General features: G+C 41.9%; 1 protein-coding gene across 4 annotated transcripts in view; it reads left to right on the top strand.

The window, feature by feature from the left end:
- LOC131592848 (transcription factor ETV6) overlaps window positions 1-18,519 on the top strand; it is a 124,619-nt gene that overhangs the window by 41,352 nt on the left and 64,748 nt on the right. For 2 of the 4 annotated variants that reach the window (XM_058864666.1, XM_058864664.1), the window contains exon 2: window positions 2,165-2,291. The exons of 1 other annotated variant lie outside the window; for it this stretch is intronic. In XM_058864666.1, the coding sequence (XP_058720649.1) occupies window positions 2,165-2,291 (127 nt within the window). The remainder of the gene's footprint in view (window positions 1-2,164; window positions 2,292-18,519) is intronic. One more of the 4 variants, XM_058864665.1, reaches the window with a different exon arrangement.

The raw sequence follows: 18,519 nt of genomic DNA, 5'->3' as shown, positions 1-18,519 counted from the left end.
TCCATCTGCTCTTGGGCAGTGAGGAGACCCTTTGATGCCACTTTGTCTTTGCAGTGGTGATTCATTGGGCATGAAATGTGACCTGAGCTTGGACTGTATCTTGCATTCTTCAAAAGGGAGGAAAAGGACTTCACATCTCCCACCTATCCTCTAGTGCCCATTAACAGAGACAGGCATCTGTGCGGCTATGTTTCAGAAGTGTTCCTCTTTTTGTAAGTATCTCCATGGACAAAGCAAGCAGCTGAAGTGTGGTTTGATTAGCTGTGCTGTGAATCGCAGCAGGGAAATGCTGGGAAGCGCCTGGTGTCCCTCCCCTCCAGGGGTGCTGTGCACCAGGGTGAGAGGTGCAGATGAGCACGGAGAGCCACACCTCTGGAATGGGAAGCCCAGAGTCAGCCAGTTTGAGGTGGGGAAGTTGAAAACCAGATAATGCCTTGTAGCTCCACAGGTGCGTCCTTCATTGCACCACAATGAACATCCCCATTTGTCAACTTCGAAAAATTGAATTCATGCCAGCTAATGGGTTGCTGTTGCCTGGACAGTGATGAGTAGAAAGAAACTGAGTTTGTGGGAGACAGGAACATAAGATTGAACAATTTCTCTTTAAAAAGTACTGAGCTGACAGCCACAGAGGCCATACTTGCAGAAATAACAAAGTGCTGGTGGAGTGAAACAGGCCTGTCTTCTCAATGTCTAAACCTATAATAGTTTGTTCTCTACATTCTGTCAGTCTTTCCTGCCATGTGGTTATAGGGTGTTGTGGTGGGACTCCTGATATTGAGGCTAAACTTCTGCTTCTGCCTGAGCTCCTGAGCAGCAGTCAGCACCTTGCAAGAGAATGAACTGGGCTTGCTTTGAAGGGGTGGCTGAAAGACATTCTAGGTGTTCCCTTTATTTTTGGACGTCACCTAATCTGCCTGCAGAGTTTTTTGCAAACCTCCCCTTCCCTTTGGTGGCAAGAGTACTTACATTACACTCTGCAGGTGCCTCTATCAGCCTCAGTCTATTTTCCTGTCTCATGGCTATGATAATGCTGTGGTTTGTCATGGAAGCAATTACCTTCTCTTGGTCCAGCACTAAATTTGTCTTTTCCATTTGCTGGAGATCAAGGTCAGGGTGAGAGGCTGCACTTGCACTGTCCTGCAAATGCTCAGAAATTACAGTAGCTCCTTCTGCTTCTGTATGTGCAGGGATGTAAATCCATACTGTTTGCATTGGTATCATTGAATGTCAGTAGCGTGCTTCTGGAGAATAACATGCATTGCCTTCCAGGAAGCATATGATACTGGGTTCCTGTAAAATTGTGGCTATGTTTATTTACAAAGGGTATATTTTGTACTATGATTGGAGTACGTGATTGGAGGCTTAGAATATGGAAGAATTTTCCCATCAGATAACATGAAGTTTCAGACTTAGATTTCTCATCAGGCGTTTTCATAAGTAAAAACCTAACTGTGACAATTCTGAAACTAATACAACATTCACAAGTTGCCCTTTAACTCTATTTGACTGTATTTGGTTGCAAGTTAAACTACTTCAAAGAAGGTAATAGTAGCTCGTTTAGCAAAAACAAGAGTACTATGTTACTTGATGGGAAATAGAGTAGTCTTTAGTGATGTGTTTTTCTGCAGTAATGACAAAAGTTATTGATTAATGTGTTTAAAAAGGTAGGAAGGAGTATAGTGCTAAACACTTAGCTTGTTCAGATCATGACTGATTTGTTAGTGTAAGATTAAGTGGTTTTGGCACTTCAGTGGTGCTTATGCATGTATCAAGGAGTTGCTGTCAGATTTTCACTGACATAAAACCCTTGGAGTGTCTCCACTTGCGTGTCACTTCCCCTTTCCTCCCATGGCAAATTTCAGAGTGGACTGTTGGAAACTTCATGGCTCTTTTGAAAACTAATGCTGAAAGCATTAATTCTAAAATCCTAAAAAGTGCTTGGATCTCCTGCAGTGCTGGGCAGTGCTGGCCACCAGTGTTCTTTGTGGGCTCTGGGGCTCCCTGGGCAGCTGGTGCATCACTACTGCTGCTCACATCACCAGGCACACACTTCCTTCCTTCCACCCACATCCACCTCCTCTGCCATGGTTTCATACCTCTGTTCCAAAGTTCACGTTGTCCTCTCTCTTTCTCTCCCTCCCCCCCCACTTTCTTTTAACAGCAGGAAAGAATTTCATACACACCTCCAGCAAGCCCGGTACCAAATTACACTTCGTCACCACTACATGTCCCAGTGCCTCAAGCGATCAGGATGGAGGAAGACACCATCAGACTGCCAGCACACCTGCGTGAGTGTCAGCACGAGGCTGCTTAAGTTCTTGGACTGAGGAGGGGGCGGGGCAGGGCGAGGAGTTATTTCTGGTTTTATGGAAGAGAGCAGGGAAGTCCCTGGATTTATACATTATTTTTGGGGTGGTTTTTTTGTTTTTTTTTGTTTTTTTTTTTGTTTTGCTTTTTTTTTTTGTGTGTGTTTTGGGTTTATGTTTGTTTTTTAATTTTTTTAAAATTTCTAATAAGCTCTTGCTTGTTTGGTTTTCCTAGCTGTTGTTTTTAACTGAAGAAAATTATGCTTAAATACAGTATGCTGAATGTCCCCTCCCATCTCCTGCACCCTTTGTCAAGCATTTGGCCTGTCTCTCATGACAGGCACAAATATGGAGGGTTTGTTTTGATGGGAAGTGCTTTGTTTCCTTCCACTTCATTGGAATTGCTTAGTTACATTCTGCGACACAAGGTCAGAGTTTCACCAGCTGTGGCAAGTGGAACACATTTGTGCTGAGGCTATTTTCAAGTTCTGAGGGGTCTCAAATACTTGAGATGCCCAGGCTCTCTAGTGTAGAGCATGAGTACTGCCTTAGGCAGTGGGAAGGAGGAGGAGTGAGCTTAGCTGAGCACAAAAGGATGCTGCCAAGGATCTTGGATATCACTGACATTGGAACAACAACTGGAGCTGAGGGAAAGGTGAGAGCCAGGTACTTCCTTGCTGACATGATTCAGTGTTTGACAGATAGGAAAGGCCAAGGTCTGCTGGCCAGTGAGAGGTGAATTAGGATGGGGACAAGAAGAGTGGAATTTTCCTTTTTGGAGGGGAAGCAGTATTGATGGAAATAAAGATGTTTTAAGTAAACTTTAGTCAGGTGGGGTGCTTAAGCAACAATGAACAAGAGGGCCAGGAGCAAACAAAACTGCTTTGCCCTCTGACAAATGAGTTTGGGATTTCTGGGGGTAAGAGGGGGAAGTCTGTGTTTATCACAAGACAGTCTCATCCTCAGCTGTCTTCCACATACATTCCTTTCTGAATGCAAACTGTGTTTAAAGAATTTCTGTAGTCCTGTGCTCACTCTCTTGCTGGCCATTGAGTTACTCTGCCCCACGGTCACTCGCTCCCATGCTTATGTCTCACGTGTCTCACATGTCCTGTGTGGCTCAGTTTTCTGTGCTTCCTGGTGAGAATGGGAGCTGCTGCTGTAGTGTTTCTGACCATGCCTGGTCCCTGCCTCAGCATCCATGAGTTCCCAGGCCTGGCTTGCACATGTGTGAAGCTGCTCAGCTGTTCCACTGGCTGCCACACTTACAGGGCATTTCTATGCTTTGCCCAAAGTAGGCACAAAATACCCCAACACAGAAGCAGTTTTTCTCCAGCAGTTCTTCTCCCTACTGGTGCTGTTTATCCCCAGATCTTTTTGGGTTTTTCCTCATTGCTGTAGTTGGTAGTTTGTTTCTGCTGTGGGAGCCTGTCTGTCCAGGCCACTCCACAGCCAGGATCACAGCTGGGTTTCCAGTTACTTATTGCTCTTCCCACTGTGTCTGGCAGATAAATAAGGCAGGGAGACAGAGACTCTTGATACTGAAAGTGGTGGTACATACTGTACCTGCTTCCTTCCCATCAGCTAGCCAGCATGCTGGATAGTGTTGAATTTATAAAGCTTCCTCTCAGTGAAGACTTCTTTCACAGTATTTTTAGAATGTGATCCAACCTTTCACCTTGACTCTTGTTTTGGTTTTCTGTTCTTTTGGTTGGCATATTTTTAAACTTGCAAGGCTTCTTTCCCTTTAGTATTTCTACACCAGTCTGACTTGTTGCAGTGTAAAAGCACAGATGATTAATAATGAAATATCTGTGAAATAGCCTTCCATAAAGTTAGTGTCTGAGGTCATAAACAACATGGAACACATTTACATAGCCTTACTAATTGTAGTCAATGGGAGTGTAGTATTTTGTAGCTCAGTATCCAGTCAGTATTGACATAAAACACTTGTCAACCAACATACTACCCAAACACTGTTTAAACCACTCTTCAGGTACATAGCTTCATAGCTAGGCCAGGAGCAGCCATTCTGAATTTCTAAAATTATCTCTGCTATAACTTTTGTTACAAAACTTCATGCAGTAATTGCTGTGTTTAGGTCCAGTAACTGAGCTATGACATGTGCAGAAAGATTTCTGCTGTTCATGTAAAAAACTTAAGTGATGAGGAGGATATAAGGTCTCTAGATGTTCTTTTAATGCTTAATTATCTCCTTATTTGCTTTTTTTTTTTAAGTGCCCTATTTATAGTTTGAATTAGTCAAGCTTCAGTTTCCAACTATTAGATCTCATTATCGCCTTTCCTGCTAAATATTGTTGAAAGACTCCTCCTGATATGGGTGCTTTTAAATAGTCACTTCTTAACCTTTTCTTGACTAACCTGGATAGGAAGAGAGGTTCCTAAGGCTGTCAGTCTTCCTGTTAAGCTTTCAGATTTCAAATTCTGTTTATATCACCACTGTGAACTGTCTCCCACTTCAGACATCCTTCTTAAAGTGAAGACAACAGAAATGAAGATGACACTCCAGTAGTCTTGCTAATACCATGTATAGAAATAACTTGGTTCCTTTTGGATTTCATGTGATGAGGTTTTAAGAGGTATTAATACAGGGTTTTTTCGGTTCCTGCATGGACTCCTCTCACTTATTTTTTGTTTATTTTTAGAGATGTGTCTGAGGTACAGCTTTGATCTTAAATCCAAACTGCCTCAGAAGTCAGGTAAAATAACTAATTTCTGGTTCAGCTGTGTGTGAAGGTTTGGTTTAGGTCTGCAAAGTCCGAGGTTTTTCTAGGTCTGAGATTTTGTTTGGTTCCATCTCTACACTTGTTTTTGTTGTTTATGTGGAGTGTAATAACTTCTTTCAGCCCTCACTCATTCCAGTACAACAGGGAGATGTGGTAAATTCTTCCACTCACACACACAAAGCTGATAGGTTGTCAGGCCTGCACTCCTGTTTCTATGACATTCTGATGGCGTTCAACAAAGTCAAGGCAGGGTTCAGTCCCAACTCACACATCTTTTATGTACCTGTGCTGTAGGTGCTGCTGAAAAGAACAGTTGACCCAAAGAGAGATCTAGAGACAGATTGAACATGTAGAGCATTCTCTGCATTCAGGCATTTTTATGTCTTCTGATAAGAAATTTCACTGTTTCTTATATTCTAGAGCACTCTGAAAACACCAACAGCAACAGTATCAGAACAATAAGTAGAGAAATTTCCTTTGGTGTGATAATTATTTCTCACTGCTTAGTGAGCAAATGAGCCTCAGGGAGGCTGAGCTGATTTTATCCAGAGGCTGGGAAAAAAAAGTGCAGTTTGGAAGGGTGGAATGCAGACCTCTCTTTGCTACAAGCTTCTTTCTCTTTGGTCAACAGAGCTAAAATTATATAGACAAGCACCTTTTTCTAGGGGTGATGTGAAGGTACTTTCCCCTTCTCACACAGCCTTTCATGTTTTAAGTAGCTGCTTTTTCCCCAGCCTATTGTATAGAAATGCAGTGTGATCAGTCTTAACTTTAAATCTCTGGGATAGTAAGGTTAATTTCTGCATAAAACATACCTTTCTTTGGTGCTGCATTTCTCTGTAAGGGACTTTTGACCCATAGTTTCAAACATACTTGTCTGCCTAACATCCACTAGGAACAGAGTACTGGGGGCATTGTCAACAAAATATCAGTGGGGAGCTGGGGAATATCCTTTCCTGCATTTCAAGGATGTAGTCAGAAAACAGTTGTTCTTTTGTCCCTGGTATGTCTGCCATGGTAGCTTTGCGGCATGTGTGATCTCCACTAGACTACACTAATGTCAGATAGAAGTTTGGAAAATGGACAGTTTTACTGAGGATTGAAGAGAAGCAAGTTCAGCTTGCACACAAGGTACTGCCCTAGGTGTCTTCTGGGACCCTGGATACCTTGTTTTAGCTCCCCCACAGTTAGATGAAATAGGCCCATGAGTGCAAAAATTCTTAAATGTTTTGAAAAATAATACAGAAACTGCCCAGGTATCATGATAATGAAAAGTGTAGAGGTAGGTGGAAGTCCTCTGGAACTATTTACATACTCCTTATCTCTGGGGAAACACTCCATTTTGCCACAGAGAAAGTTAGTGCAGTTTTGTGGTGGGGGTCTGTATTTTTTTTATTCCACTTTAATAAAAGTCCATCTCTTTGTCTCATCTGGTAAAATGTCATTAGCTACTTATTTCATGCTATGGCTAATAAAAAGAACTTGTAAAAAGTTCTTGGAATTGGATAGAGGATACAGCATGTAAGAGATGGATATGAGAACCCTTCCCTGTGTCTATTAATATGCTTGAATTACAGAGAAAACAGATTTTTCCTTTTCTTTAATACACAAGATTAAAATAAGGTGGTTCACCTGCTAAAACAGCAGCTGTAAATATGTGCTACAGGCTTCATGGTTTTCTTTTGTCTCCTTCAATATAAAACTTCAGCTAGAGAGACAGAAGAAATCTCAGTGCTGAGAAAGGACTTGTTGCTTGCTCTGATCCTGTGCAGCATCATTCCCCCTTGCACACTTATGTTGATTTGTACAGTTTGATTTTTATCTCTGAAGGGCATCTTCTCTTGGGAACATGTGTGTGTTTGTTTAGGAAGAGCAATCTCATGGGCAAAGATTTCAGAGTTTTCTATTAATACAAAAATGAAAGCAAGTTCATTTTTCCTCTGAACTAATTACTTTTCTCTCCTTAATGTTGTCATCCTTCACATGTCTGCAGCCCCTTGTCATAGTAAGACACGCTGCACATACTTTTCCCACATACTTTTCTGTGCACATAAAGCAATTATTCTTGGCAACAACTAATTTTTCTTGCTGTTGCCTTTTTTTCTGAGCCCATAACAGTCTGCACTGATGTTCAGAGTGCAGTGATGCACTCGAAATGTCACAGTACAGGCATCACCTCCTAGGGGAGAACCTTTTCTTTGAGACTGCAGTGTTGTCTTGATTCACTCACTTTTGGGGCGTTGTGGTGGTGGGGAAAGCTAAAGACCTATTTGTAAAAACTTTTGAGTGCTTTTTGTTTCCAGTGTAGGCTTGGGTTCTGGTCTTTGGTTTTCCAGTATGTGATAAGTTCCAGGTCACAGCTGATTTGGATAAACTTCACAGAATACAGACCTGGTCACATACAGCTAGTGAGATCACATTTTTTTATTTCAGTATTTTTGTGTCCTTTGTTGTTATTGCCTGTTCTACTTCCCTCATTAAGTTCAGAAAGGAAATTTGTTTCGTTTTCTGCAATGATTATATTAAAGGCCTTTAAGTTTTTAGCGAGTGTTTCATACGAGTCTTTCTGCATGGCTGTTTGAATACTCTGATTTGGTGGGAACTGGTCCAGTGGTTCTGTATTGGCTTGGCATCTTTGTGACCTTAGCTGTACCACATATGGCAATAAAGTTCTGTGTGGACATGAGTAGTAGGGTAGGACAGGTTGTTGGGCAGTTTCTTTAAACTAAGACATTTATTAGACCTGAAGGCAGTTTGTTGCCAGTTTCTTTCTTCTGATCATGCATTGTTGCTTATATGTATCATTTGTGTTTTGAGGGCACTAGTTTTCTTTTTTTTTTTTCTTATTAAAGGAATGCAGGAAACAATTAAGAGAAAGAGGAAGAAACAACAACACTCAGGATTGCCAAGGATTCATTTCTTTTCTGTATAGTGTCTATTAATTATGCTACTCCTTTTATTAATCCTTTGGCACCTGTTAATTATTCTACAATTTTGGCTAGCAGCTGGAAAGCCACTTTGAAGCATTAAGCATATTGTTGTTTAGTTACTAGAATATTCAATGCATTGAACTGAAAGTATGCAGTGAGATGGGAAAAAAAGCCCTTTACCCTAAGCCACATTTAGAGCAGCAATCAGTAAAAATATTTGCTTTGGACGGATCTTCGTGGAACAAAACTGACTGACGCACATACAGGGAAAATAAAATAAAAGCTTCATATGACAAAGGGACTGGGAGAGGTGGCCAGAATGTCAAATTAGTGGCTGAGACTAATCCTGGTTCTGCTGAAATGAGTGGTTAAATTCCCACTGATTTTTGTGGGACCTGGGCTGGCCTCTTTCTCAAATGATTGGCTTCTCCTAGACCTATCTTTGCTCTTTTCTGATGTTATGGCCGCTTAAGCCTTGTTTTTCCCTCTTACTGCCCTTCCCTTTTCTCCTATTCTGCTTTTCACCTTACCTGTAACCAATATCAACCCACTACAAAAAAAGAGAAAAAAAATTAAGCATGGCAATGGCACTGCTTATTGCAGTATTTAATCTTGATGTTACATCTTTGTCTTCTACCACAGGCTATTCTTGCACATTTTTATTGTGAGCTATGCAGAGAGGGTCCATCCAGCAGTGCCTCCTGATCTTTCAGTTTGTAACTGTTAATAAGCTACTGACAGGCTGACTGGAGTGTGGAAATCCCAGCCAGCCATCCTGTCAGCCTCAGTGCCCATTACTTTGGTTAACCCCAGCAAAGCTCCTTCAGGACTCTGAGCTGTGTCGAGTTGTTGGGCAAACAGGATGCAAATCCGGAGCTGGGGAAACACTGATCATACCTACTTGTAAGGTAGGCTGCTCCACAGGCACCCCTCTGGTCCTCACCTGGATTGAACTCATCTGCTCCACCCTGCTTCCCAGGGGTTTCTTACAGTGAATCTCAGGCCAGCCTCACAGAAATCATCCAAACAGGGAACTTGGATGGGTGGGAAGCCCAGTCTGAGGCACTCTTGTGCCATGGCTGGGCACAATATAGATGATAATGTTTTATATGGACTGTGTTGCACTGGGAAGAATGAAACCCTATTACTAATTCCACTGGGAAGACTGTGGCCTTTGGGTCATGAAGATCCTGCTTTGCATTTTTCTGGGATGGTCTTCATTCTTCACCTGTAGGAACCTAGCCCCCTTTTCACTGGGTTTGCACTGGGGTGACACAGGGCCCCTTCACTTGCCACTTTTGCAAACAGCTGGTGAGTTTAACCCTAAATCTCTTAACTCCTTACTGCTGCCTGGTGATTGTTGCAGAAGCATCCAGGTTAAGTGTGAAAAAACTTGTAAAGGGAGCTCACTTACTGTGAGCTGATTTCTGCTCCTTGAGGGTTTATAGAATCAAGTGGTTTTTATTCTTCCCAATGTGCCTGGTTGTTGCCCAGAGTTAACAGCAGTTTCCTGCACTGACAGTTCCCGATGGAAGCGTGTGGAGGGGTAAGATCCTTCCTGCCTCAGCGGGAACTTGCAAAGCAGTCCTGACGCGAGAGGTCAAAGAGACCTGTGCTTCAGGATCTGGAAAGCTTGCAGTGTGGGAGTCCTAGTGGTGCTAAGCAGTCTTTTACCCTTTTGGAAAGCTCCACTGTAGGGTTTTAAATCTCCAAAATACGCATTCTCCTCTATTCAGAGGGGAAAGGAAGTCATGCCACTTCAATATGGGATACAAACTTGATCCCTTGTGGAATTCCCCTGGAAAGTGTGTAGAGGAATAAGAAGCAAAAGCAGCGGGACATTTATGGTAGTGCTGGGTTTGAAGCATTTTTAGCTTTGTCTTAAAGGGACACTCAAGATCAGCGGACCTAAAATTAGCTTGCTTTTCTCTTTCCATCCCAAATGTCTGTTTAATTTTTCATTTGTATTACATTATAAATGCTTCCATGCTCTCTTTTTAAAATTATTTTTTGTAAGAAATAAACTGAATGCAAGGAATGCAGCATTCATAAACAGCCGTACAGCTAAAGAAAACACAGAAGAGAAACTGCATATAAGCCATGACTAACAACTCCACAATAAGAAACCATTGTGTGGTGAGAGCCTTGCCACAAAACTAGTGTGGTAGAAAACCCTGCAGAAACAGCACAGCATCATGATTTTTGACAGAGCTGAGCTGCTGCCTCTTGGAAGAGAGCAGCTCTGTCCAGCACTGAGAAGGGCATATAGTGTCGGAGGAGAACACTGCTGTAGCTTTGAGGTCCCAGGAATTAATGTGGTAGGTCATGTGTATACACACACAGAAAGAAAACAATTATTTGGTGCCCTTTTTATAAGAGGCTGTATTTCCTTCTGCTGTACTTTTATGTCTTTCCTCTCCAGTGCTGCCACTCTTTCTGGTGCTTAACAAATACAGCCTGGTAAAATACCCATTAAATGGGGTTTTATGCCATTTTTAGAACTCCCCATTTTACTGGTGGAGCAGGATTCTTGAGTTTGTTGAAGACAATTTTGGTAAAATGATTCTATCCAGATTTGGAGGCCCAGTCCAACACCTCAGCCAAAAGCCTTTTTTCAGTATTGTTCTCCAGAGGTTCTTGGGAGGGTGGAGCGCTTAATGCATCAGGCATTCCAGCCTTGTGGAATGCTTGTGCACTTTTATGGGATGAATGAATTTGAATATGCTCACTTCTCATGTAAAATGTTTTGTGCAGGACTAGCATGGTGCTATTATTGTAGCAGTGATCCTTGTTCAAGAAGTTATGAGTTAGTTATATATTTAATAGGCATATGGTTGATGATGTTGTGAGTTAATAAACAATCACCACTGATTGGCTTTTGAGAGTCAAAGCTTTAGGAAACTTGCTTAATTTCAAATCTTTCCTTGTGAGTTTTTATGCATAGAAGTCATACCCCAGGAATAGCCTGAAGCACCCTGCTGTATTTACTCCATCTGCCTGTCTGGTTTTGATCTCCCTGTGCTTTTGTATCCCACTGAAAAAAAAAAAAAAGTGTCTGCTCTGTACTGGTAGCATGGTCAGGTAGCTTTCTGGCAATTATACAGACCAGAGAATGAAAATGTTAAATTATATCAAGTAGAAATTAAATGAATGTCTCCAATGATTAACCAACATGTTCTTCCTGCCTTTAGAGTCCACAGGCACAGTATGGGGTGTTCTTCAGTCAATGGAGAGGAAGGGTAAAGGCAAAATTCTCCATTATGGGGGTTGCTTTGGAGACAGTGGAAGCTTTTCGATCTGAGAGCTTACTGAGGGGTTCTTTGTAGCTGGAAATTCACTATCCCAAGTGCAGTGTTTGTAGCACTGGATCCCATGGGCTGTGAGAACCTGGACCACTCCTGCAGTAAAGCATTTATCTGCCCATGTCCTGCATGGACTCTGCCCTGACCTGGTGCTGTGAGGGTCTGGTACCCCCATATGGGCTTTTTCTATCCCCTCTCTAAGGAAGAGTGGTAGTTTCAGTGTCTTTTGGACTACGCACCACTCCTACCCTGAGGGTGAAGGGGGAACATGTGAACTGAGCCTCAGAAGTTCAGTTGGGAGGGGCTGGGAACTGTAGAAACACAGGTATTTCAGAGGTAGATACTGTAGCATTGATAATGAATTTGCACTGTCTCAGCATCCTGAAAAAAAAAAGGTTATTTTCTTACTATGTTCTCAGCATTCTCCCTCTTCAAGTCCTCTAGGAGCTTTTTTTTTAATATTTCCCTCAAGTGTCTTAAAGCTTCTTGTTTGCAGAATAAACATCCCAAAGGGGTTGTGAACTCGTCAGAGCACTGACATTTTATTTTAAAATGCCCACCAGCAACAAAAACAACACAGAATATTTTTGAAGGGAAATTTCCTTTTTGGGTTTTTGTATTCCTGAAAGAATTTCCGATGCAGGCGGATAGTAGTTCCCAGCTACATACTTCCTGATAAGGAAATGGCTCCAATAAATGCAGCTGTAAATAGCTACCTTTTTATTTTTTAAAAATATAGGGAGATCTGTTTAGCTTTTATTTCAGATTACTGAAAGAAAGGGACAGTGTACAATAAAAGTCTTTCCAAAGAAGTAAAGTTTTTCATCTGCATTTATACGTTTAATTTTCTAAAGCTTAGATATCTCTTTATTTCTGCTCATCTTTCTCACAACACTGTAAAAGAAAGAATCCCACCTTTTTATATGGTAAACATAAATTGCATTTTGTCTCCCTCATGAAGAGAAAGTATTGCCTGCTTTATGCAGAATTCTTAATGCTTTTGCTTGTGCCTATATTTCAGTGCTCTCTATGTATGGTTCGTTTAGGTGCTTTGTTATCTCAGAATAAGTAGTGTGATCTTCAACTGCATTTTTTTTCACATTTGCTGTGGATATGCTGTAGCAAATGCATGGTTAGACATAAATTCCTTTTTTCTAAAAGTAACTTGCTAAGACAATTCTGTGCAGTTAGTTTATAAACCTTCTGAATTTTCTGCATTATCTTTCCCGTTTTTACAGTTCTGTTTCATGTATTTTTAATTTCATGCCTTTCACTTTGGACTTCTGTTAAAATTTTCCCTTCCAAGTCCTGCTTTTTTAATTCTTTAAAAAGCGAACACCAAACATACGGTACCTTCAGAGAAACAAATAATTGTTTATCCCCATAAAAATTTATAGAGATGAATAAATTTGCTGCAAGAGCTAATGTGAAAATGTCTTTGCAAGTTAGATTTCAAGCTGGCTGTACAAGTCATTCAGATTACAGCTGAAGATATATACATGTCCTCTGCATTGAGAGTTTTACAGAGGGTGAGTGCTTCGTAAATCATCTTGAACACCACTTGGACCTTAGTTAGTCCCAGGTTTCTGTGCTGCTGCAGGGAAGGGTCTGTGCAGGCTGGCATGTCCTGCATAGCTGTGATGGATGGGGGTCTCCAGCAAAATCCTGAGGCATAGCTGGGGATGGGCATCATCCCTGTGGGTGTTGGTGGCTGGTAATCCTCTTTTCCCACTTGCTCCTGTCCTGAGCTCTCCCTGGTTTTCTTGGGGTGTGGGTGAGGTGGATGTGCTCGGCTGGATGTGCAGCACTGATTGAACCATGGCCAAAGCCCCGGCAAGGTGACGGTGCCACTTCCTCAGTGCTGGCAGCCAGCAGAGAGTTGGGGCCCAACGCAGCAGAGAGGAGGTGAAATAATCCCCTTTTTCCTCCTCCCTCTTTCTCCTTCCAGAAATTTCACAGGATCTTGTGACTTATGGCCAAATCCTGCCTGTGAGGGCACTCAGCTGCCATGGGCTGCTTGGCTGCTGACAACACTCATGGCTGGCCTGGAGCCAAGCAGATTGCACAAGGGTGCAGCTGGTGGCAGATCCCCTCGTGCCCCTCTTGCTTCTGGTTTGCTGGAATGACTTGGCAGGGCTCAGCATGTGCCCCTCCATAGCCCCTGAGCACATTGCTTTATTCAGTATTCCTTTGTAGGTACCCAGAGGAGTTTTACCTCCAGTTTCCTGTGCTCCTCTCTTGGCTGCACCAGAAAGGTTGATCTGTGCGTGCAGCCCTTGCCACACCTCCTCAACAGGCCCGTGGAACATGCACAATTAATACGGCATTAATTAATTATGGGGAAAACTCGCTGCTGGCACAAGAACCAAGGCTTGCAGCTTATAAAGTGAATCCTTTGATGCTGAGCTTTAAAGAACGTTTCCATCAACTCAAGCCAGCAGAGAGATTCTGTGATATTTATACCCTCCTTCCATACAGACTCCAGAGCACAAGGTTTGGCCACCCTGGGCACCAGCAACAGATGTGGTGGTGGTAAAGGAAGAGGGTTCAGAAAACATAACCAGGGCTTGATCCTCAGAAACAAAATTGCACAAGTCCTGGGTGAAGACACCGAGGCAGAGCCAGAAATGATTTGTTGAGCCAGCTCAATAGGTGCGAAAAGTGACCTACTGGACTTGTTGAAATGAACAGTTGTCTTACTGTCTCCAGTGATTCCCACAGTTTTATCTGAAACGTGTGTGTGTGAGAGTAAATTTGTAGGCTTGTGCTTTGCTTCTACTTACTTGGCCAATGTTTGGAGAAGAGAGATGAAAGAATGACTGTGCTGGTTTGGTTTGTGCAATACTGAGAATTTCTCTCTTTCTACTTCCTCCTTCTCGGTAGTGCAGAAGGAAGTAGCCCCAGTCCTTGCTGGTCCACAAACCAGTTACTCATTTCAGTTCTGCCACTTGAGTGGGTCCTTGTGTATTTCCTAGTAGGGGAAATCTCCCTTTTTGTGTGCAAGTTCCTCCTTCCTGCTCTCTCTTTTGTTCTGATTTCTTCCAAGCAATCTGTCTCCTTTAATTTTTAACTTCTTTTGTTGGCTTTCGCTTCCTCTCCATGATTCAGTGAAGGCGTTTTGTCAGAAAAACCCTCTGTACAAAATACTTCTTTGTTCCCTTTTTTTTTTTTCTTTTTCTGTGTTATACTTCTTTGTATCTCACTTCCCTGGAAACTTCCTTAGTAGTCTTACTACCTCTGGGCTTTTAGCTTCATTACTCTGGGTAGTCATTACTGTGTTGCCAGGTGTGTAATTGTTCAAAGCACCTTGATCTTTTTATTAGAGGTTTGGGGTTTTTTTACTGCTCTTTAAATACTAATCGGCGGTGGTGACAAATATTGTTATTAAGTACATGGGGCTTGTCTCATCACAACTCTACAGTTCGCTTGGAGGTTTTTTGCTTGTTGAAAGTGAGCATAACCAACTCACGGGAGTCATTCTCTACTTCCACTTCATGTTCTCAGGGATGCAGTGTGTGGTGTGGAGTGGTGGTGAACTGGTCACTTGCAGTAGATTTTAGTGGAGGATTTGAAGCCTTGGAGCTCAGCAAAGAAGAAACAAGGGGTAGTACTTAATGTCTGTAAGAGCTGGAACATTTATAGATCTTCAATTTTTACACCCCCTCTCAGATTTAAAATCATGCAGAATGAAATAAAGGCAGAAGAACTGGGAATAACAGCAAAGGTAACAGTGATAGTGAGCTGAGCTGTGTTTGTGGTGGGCAGACCTCTGAAGCAGCTGAGCTGTTAAAGGAGTCAGTATTTGTTGCTGGCCTCCTGCCACACCATTATCAGTGTGTGCAATAGCAGTGACTGAATCTCAGAGGATCTGGTGTTGGTTCAGTTCAACAGAACACCCAGAAGTAAATCCAGATGTCTTTTAAATCAGTTGGATCTGTAGTGCTATGATGAGTTCTCCATAATTATTATTTTCTTGTGAGAGTTCTGGGAGAATCTAGCTAGTCCCGAATAACCCTCAGAGCACAGCTTCTCATGCATGGCCTTTCTGGTGCTTCATCATTTGCAGTGAGAACATGTGTGCACAAAAGCTCCACTGGAACTCAGACAAGAGTCAACAATTAAAATTTATTTTAAAGCTGAGAAATTTTTGGTTTTTTAATCTGATACATGTATCTCCATGTGCATGTACATATCTAGATCGTGCGGAGAGAAGGCTTGCTCTAGTACTTAGGTTTTATGCAGAGAGACTGTAATTTTTTCTTTTGAAGCTAATTAGCACTTAGAATGTGTTACAACCATTTCTTTTAGGCAGAGTTGTAAAATTGCTGCCTATGATGAAACAAAAAAATGGGTGCAGAAGATGGTGGAAGGTGCCTTTTGTGTCACAGGAGTTGCTAAGCAGGCTCAGAATTGCTGTCCTCCCCACAACAAGCAGACACACAAGGGCTGTGTATGAGTCTAGAGGCCTAGGTTTGAAGGGGTCTTTCAGTCCATTTTTACTGCTTCAAGTGTACAGAGTCAGCAATATACTTGTGAAATCTCCAAGTTGGCTTAAAATTATAGATGGGGCTCAGTCAGCTGTTTTTAATGCTCTCTTACTGCATGCACTCCGTAAGCCACTTCCTGAAGAGTACTAATATGAAGTCTAATCCACAAACAGTTTTGGCACCAGTTTGGAAGCTGAAATAATTAGAGTATTCTAACCTATTGTGGATAAAGGTAGCTCACACTGATAATTTTATCCTGAAATGACTTGGCCCCACTCTGAAGCATTTTCACTGTGAAGTTTTATAAGTCCATATAACATCAACAACAGAAAGTCTGTAAGATTATAATTTGTTTTACAAAACATATCTCTTGGCCAGCTATAAATTACGCATAAGCTTTTAATAATTTGAGCATCATGACAGTCGCACTTCAATAGATTCTGACAACTGGAAGAGCAGGGACATTTTCAGTATGAGTAAAATGCCCTGCATGTCATTACAACTTGAAGTTATGGTCATCCACTAAATTAACTGTTCCCAGTGTCATTCAGAATTGGGATGAAAGTAAATTAATCTTATTTTGATAATTTTCTCAGTTTTTCATATTGGGACCACAGTACAAGGAAATCTCATTCAGAAGGATGCTGTGGTTGTTCAGCAGAAAACAATTATTGATGTGAGTAGCTCATGACTTTTTCATGTGGTTTTATAGTAAGACCTGTGAATGTCCCTTGACTGTAGAGTTAAGCAAAGATAGTTGTCAAAAGTCAGTCACCAGACTCAACTTTGTTTAGCAACTGTGCAGAGATTCCACAATTTTGCACCAAAATTGTTAGGCAATTGAAGTTCTGACACAGGCTTGTTAAAGCTCATTAATTTCCAGGAAGCTGTCTTAATGCTTAGTATTTGTTCAAATTCTGTCCCACTCAGGGTGTGGTGGTCTCATTCACGTGGTCATTTTTAGTGTGCTAGGGAACCTAGTTAGAAAAGACTGCTTCCCCAGTCCTCCCATTCCTAGGAAACAAGATGGGGAAATAGGACCCTGCAGTTTAAAGAAAAGATAGTTTTGTAAGTGAATGAGTTTGCAGAGAGAAAGTTACAATGTGACTATGAAATCATACTTTGTATGGCGAAGGTGACCAGGAAATTATTATTCACAGTTCCTAACAGAGCAGCGAATCCAGAGATCCAAGATAAGTCATCGGGCAGCATGTCTAAAAGAAACAAGAACGAAAATGCATCAATACATGAAAGAAATCATTGCAGGAAGATGTTTGCAGGGCTGAAAGTGTGAATGGATCTCTAAAAGGAACCAGATAAACCTGTGGAGAGAGGGATAGGCTGTGTGGTCAGTATGGAAACAGTGGCCTGAGTACAACCACAGCTCATGACGTCCTTAAACCACAGATTACCAGAGGCTAAGATAAGTAATAGATATTATAGTAGAGATTGCTTCATGTTTCCTTAAACTTTTTGCTTATATGTCAACTGCTGTAGATTTTTGGGTAGATGGGTTGGGGATCTTTTCTAGTATGGTAGTTTTTGTATTTTCCCCCATGTCATAACCATCTCCAGTGATTTGACAGTAGTGTGGATGCCATCCAAGCAGATATATATTCAGTACGCATATGCTACGCCAGAGGGCTCTTTTAGGTGATAACTAACTCATCAGCTAGAGGCCATAGGAAAAAAGTTAAGTAGGGAGATTTGCCTTTAAGCAATTCTGACAAAAGTCTCTTTACACAACAGCTGACTGGATCGCTGAATGTAATGCCAAGGGCAGCAATAGAGAGGGAAAAAAAAAGTAATGTAAATTAGCTGGCGAGGGAACAGGGCAAAGCTATCTGGTAAGGGGGGGAATGGGAGAGAAGGGCAGGCAGCTGCCTCCTGGAGCTTCAGCTTTAGGGACCAGATTTGCTCCAAGTGCTTGAAAAATTTTGAAGTTCAAACTGTGGAGAGCCTCTCACCACAGCATATAAGCCTCCAGTAGATTGTAGTCACCCCCATATGCAATTCTGTTATCCCTGGCATTTGTTTCTCCCATACACCCTCAAAGGGTTGCTTTCATTTTTCTGCTGTTGTTCAGTCCAAGATCCAGTTTGACCTATGCCCCTTTTATGGGCTTGTCTCACATCCATGTAAATAAGTAACACGAATTTCAGTTCTGCTTCCTCTTTTGCTCAAAACAACAGTTTGGGTTTCTGGATGTAGTCATTAAAAAAAGTTATTCAGTATTATTTGTGATTTAAAATGGTAAATTAAAAACTAGCTGGAAGACTGGTAGTGCTTCTGATCTGTATCCCCTTTCCTAAGGTGCTTCATAAAATACCGTATGTCATTATTCACTCTGGCCTGGATGTTCTTGGCTCTCTCCCACTTAGTGATTCACAAGATGTCTGTGAGATTCATTTTTGTAAATGTGGTTCTCCCCCTTCCTGCTGTATATCCTCCCCTCCCTTCTCCTTTGTTTTTGAGCTCATTAAATAAAACCTATGGTACATGTAAGGGACAGAGTGCAATCTCTGACATACCATCGGAAGAGATCTAAGGGTGTAGAATTTTCCCCCTGATTTTTCAAGTGGGAGATTAGAATGGTTTGCAAAGCTTTTCTGCAGCTCCCCCTCCTCTTCCTCTGCTCTTTTGGAGCTCTATGTGTCTTGTGCCTCTCTTTTTCGAGTAAAAAACCCAGTGCCTTGTGTCCTCAGAACACTCCTGGCTGTCCCTGAGGAGAGGGGAGCTGGGTG

The sequence above is a fragment of the Poecile atricapillus genome, chromosome Z (genome assembly GCF_030490865.1).
Source record: "Poecile atricapillus isolate bPoeAtr1 chromosome Z, bPoeAtr1.hap1, whole genome shotgun sequence".
Taxonomy (NCBI): domain Eukaryota; kingdom Metazoa; phylum Chordata; class Aves; order Passeriformes; family Paridae; genus Poecile; species Poecile atricapillus.
The sequence above is the reverse complement of the archived record's forward strand: the minus strand, read 5'-3'. Positions and strand labels throughout refer to the sequence as shown.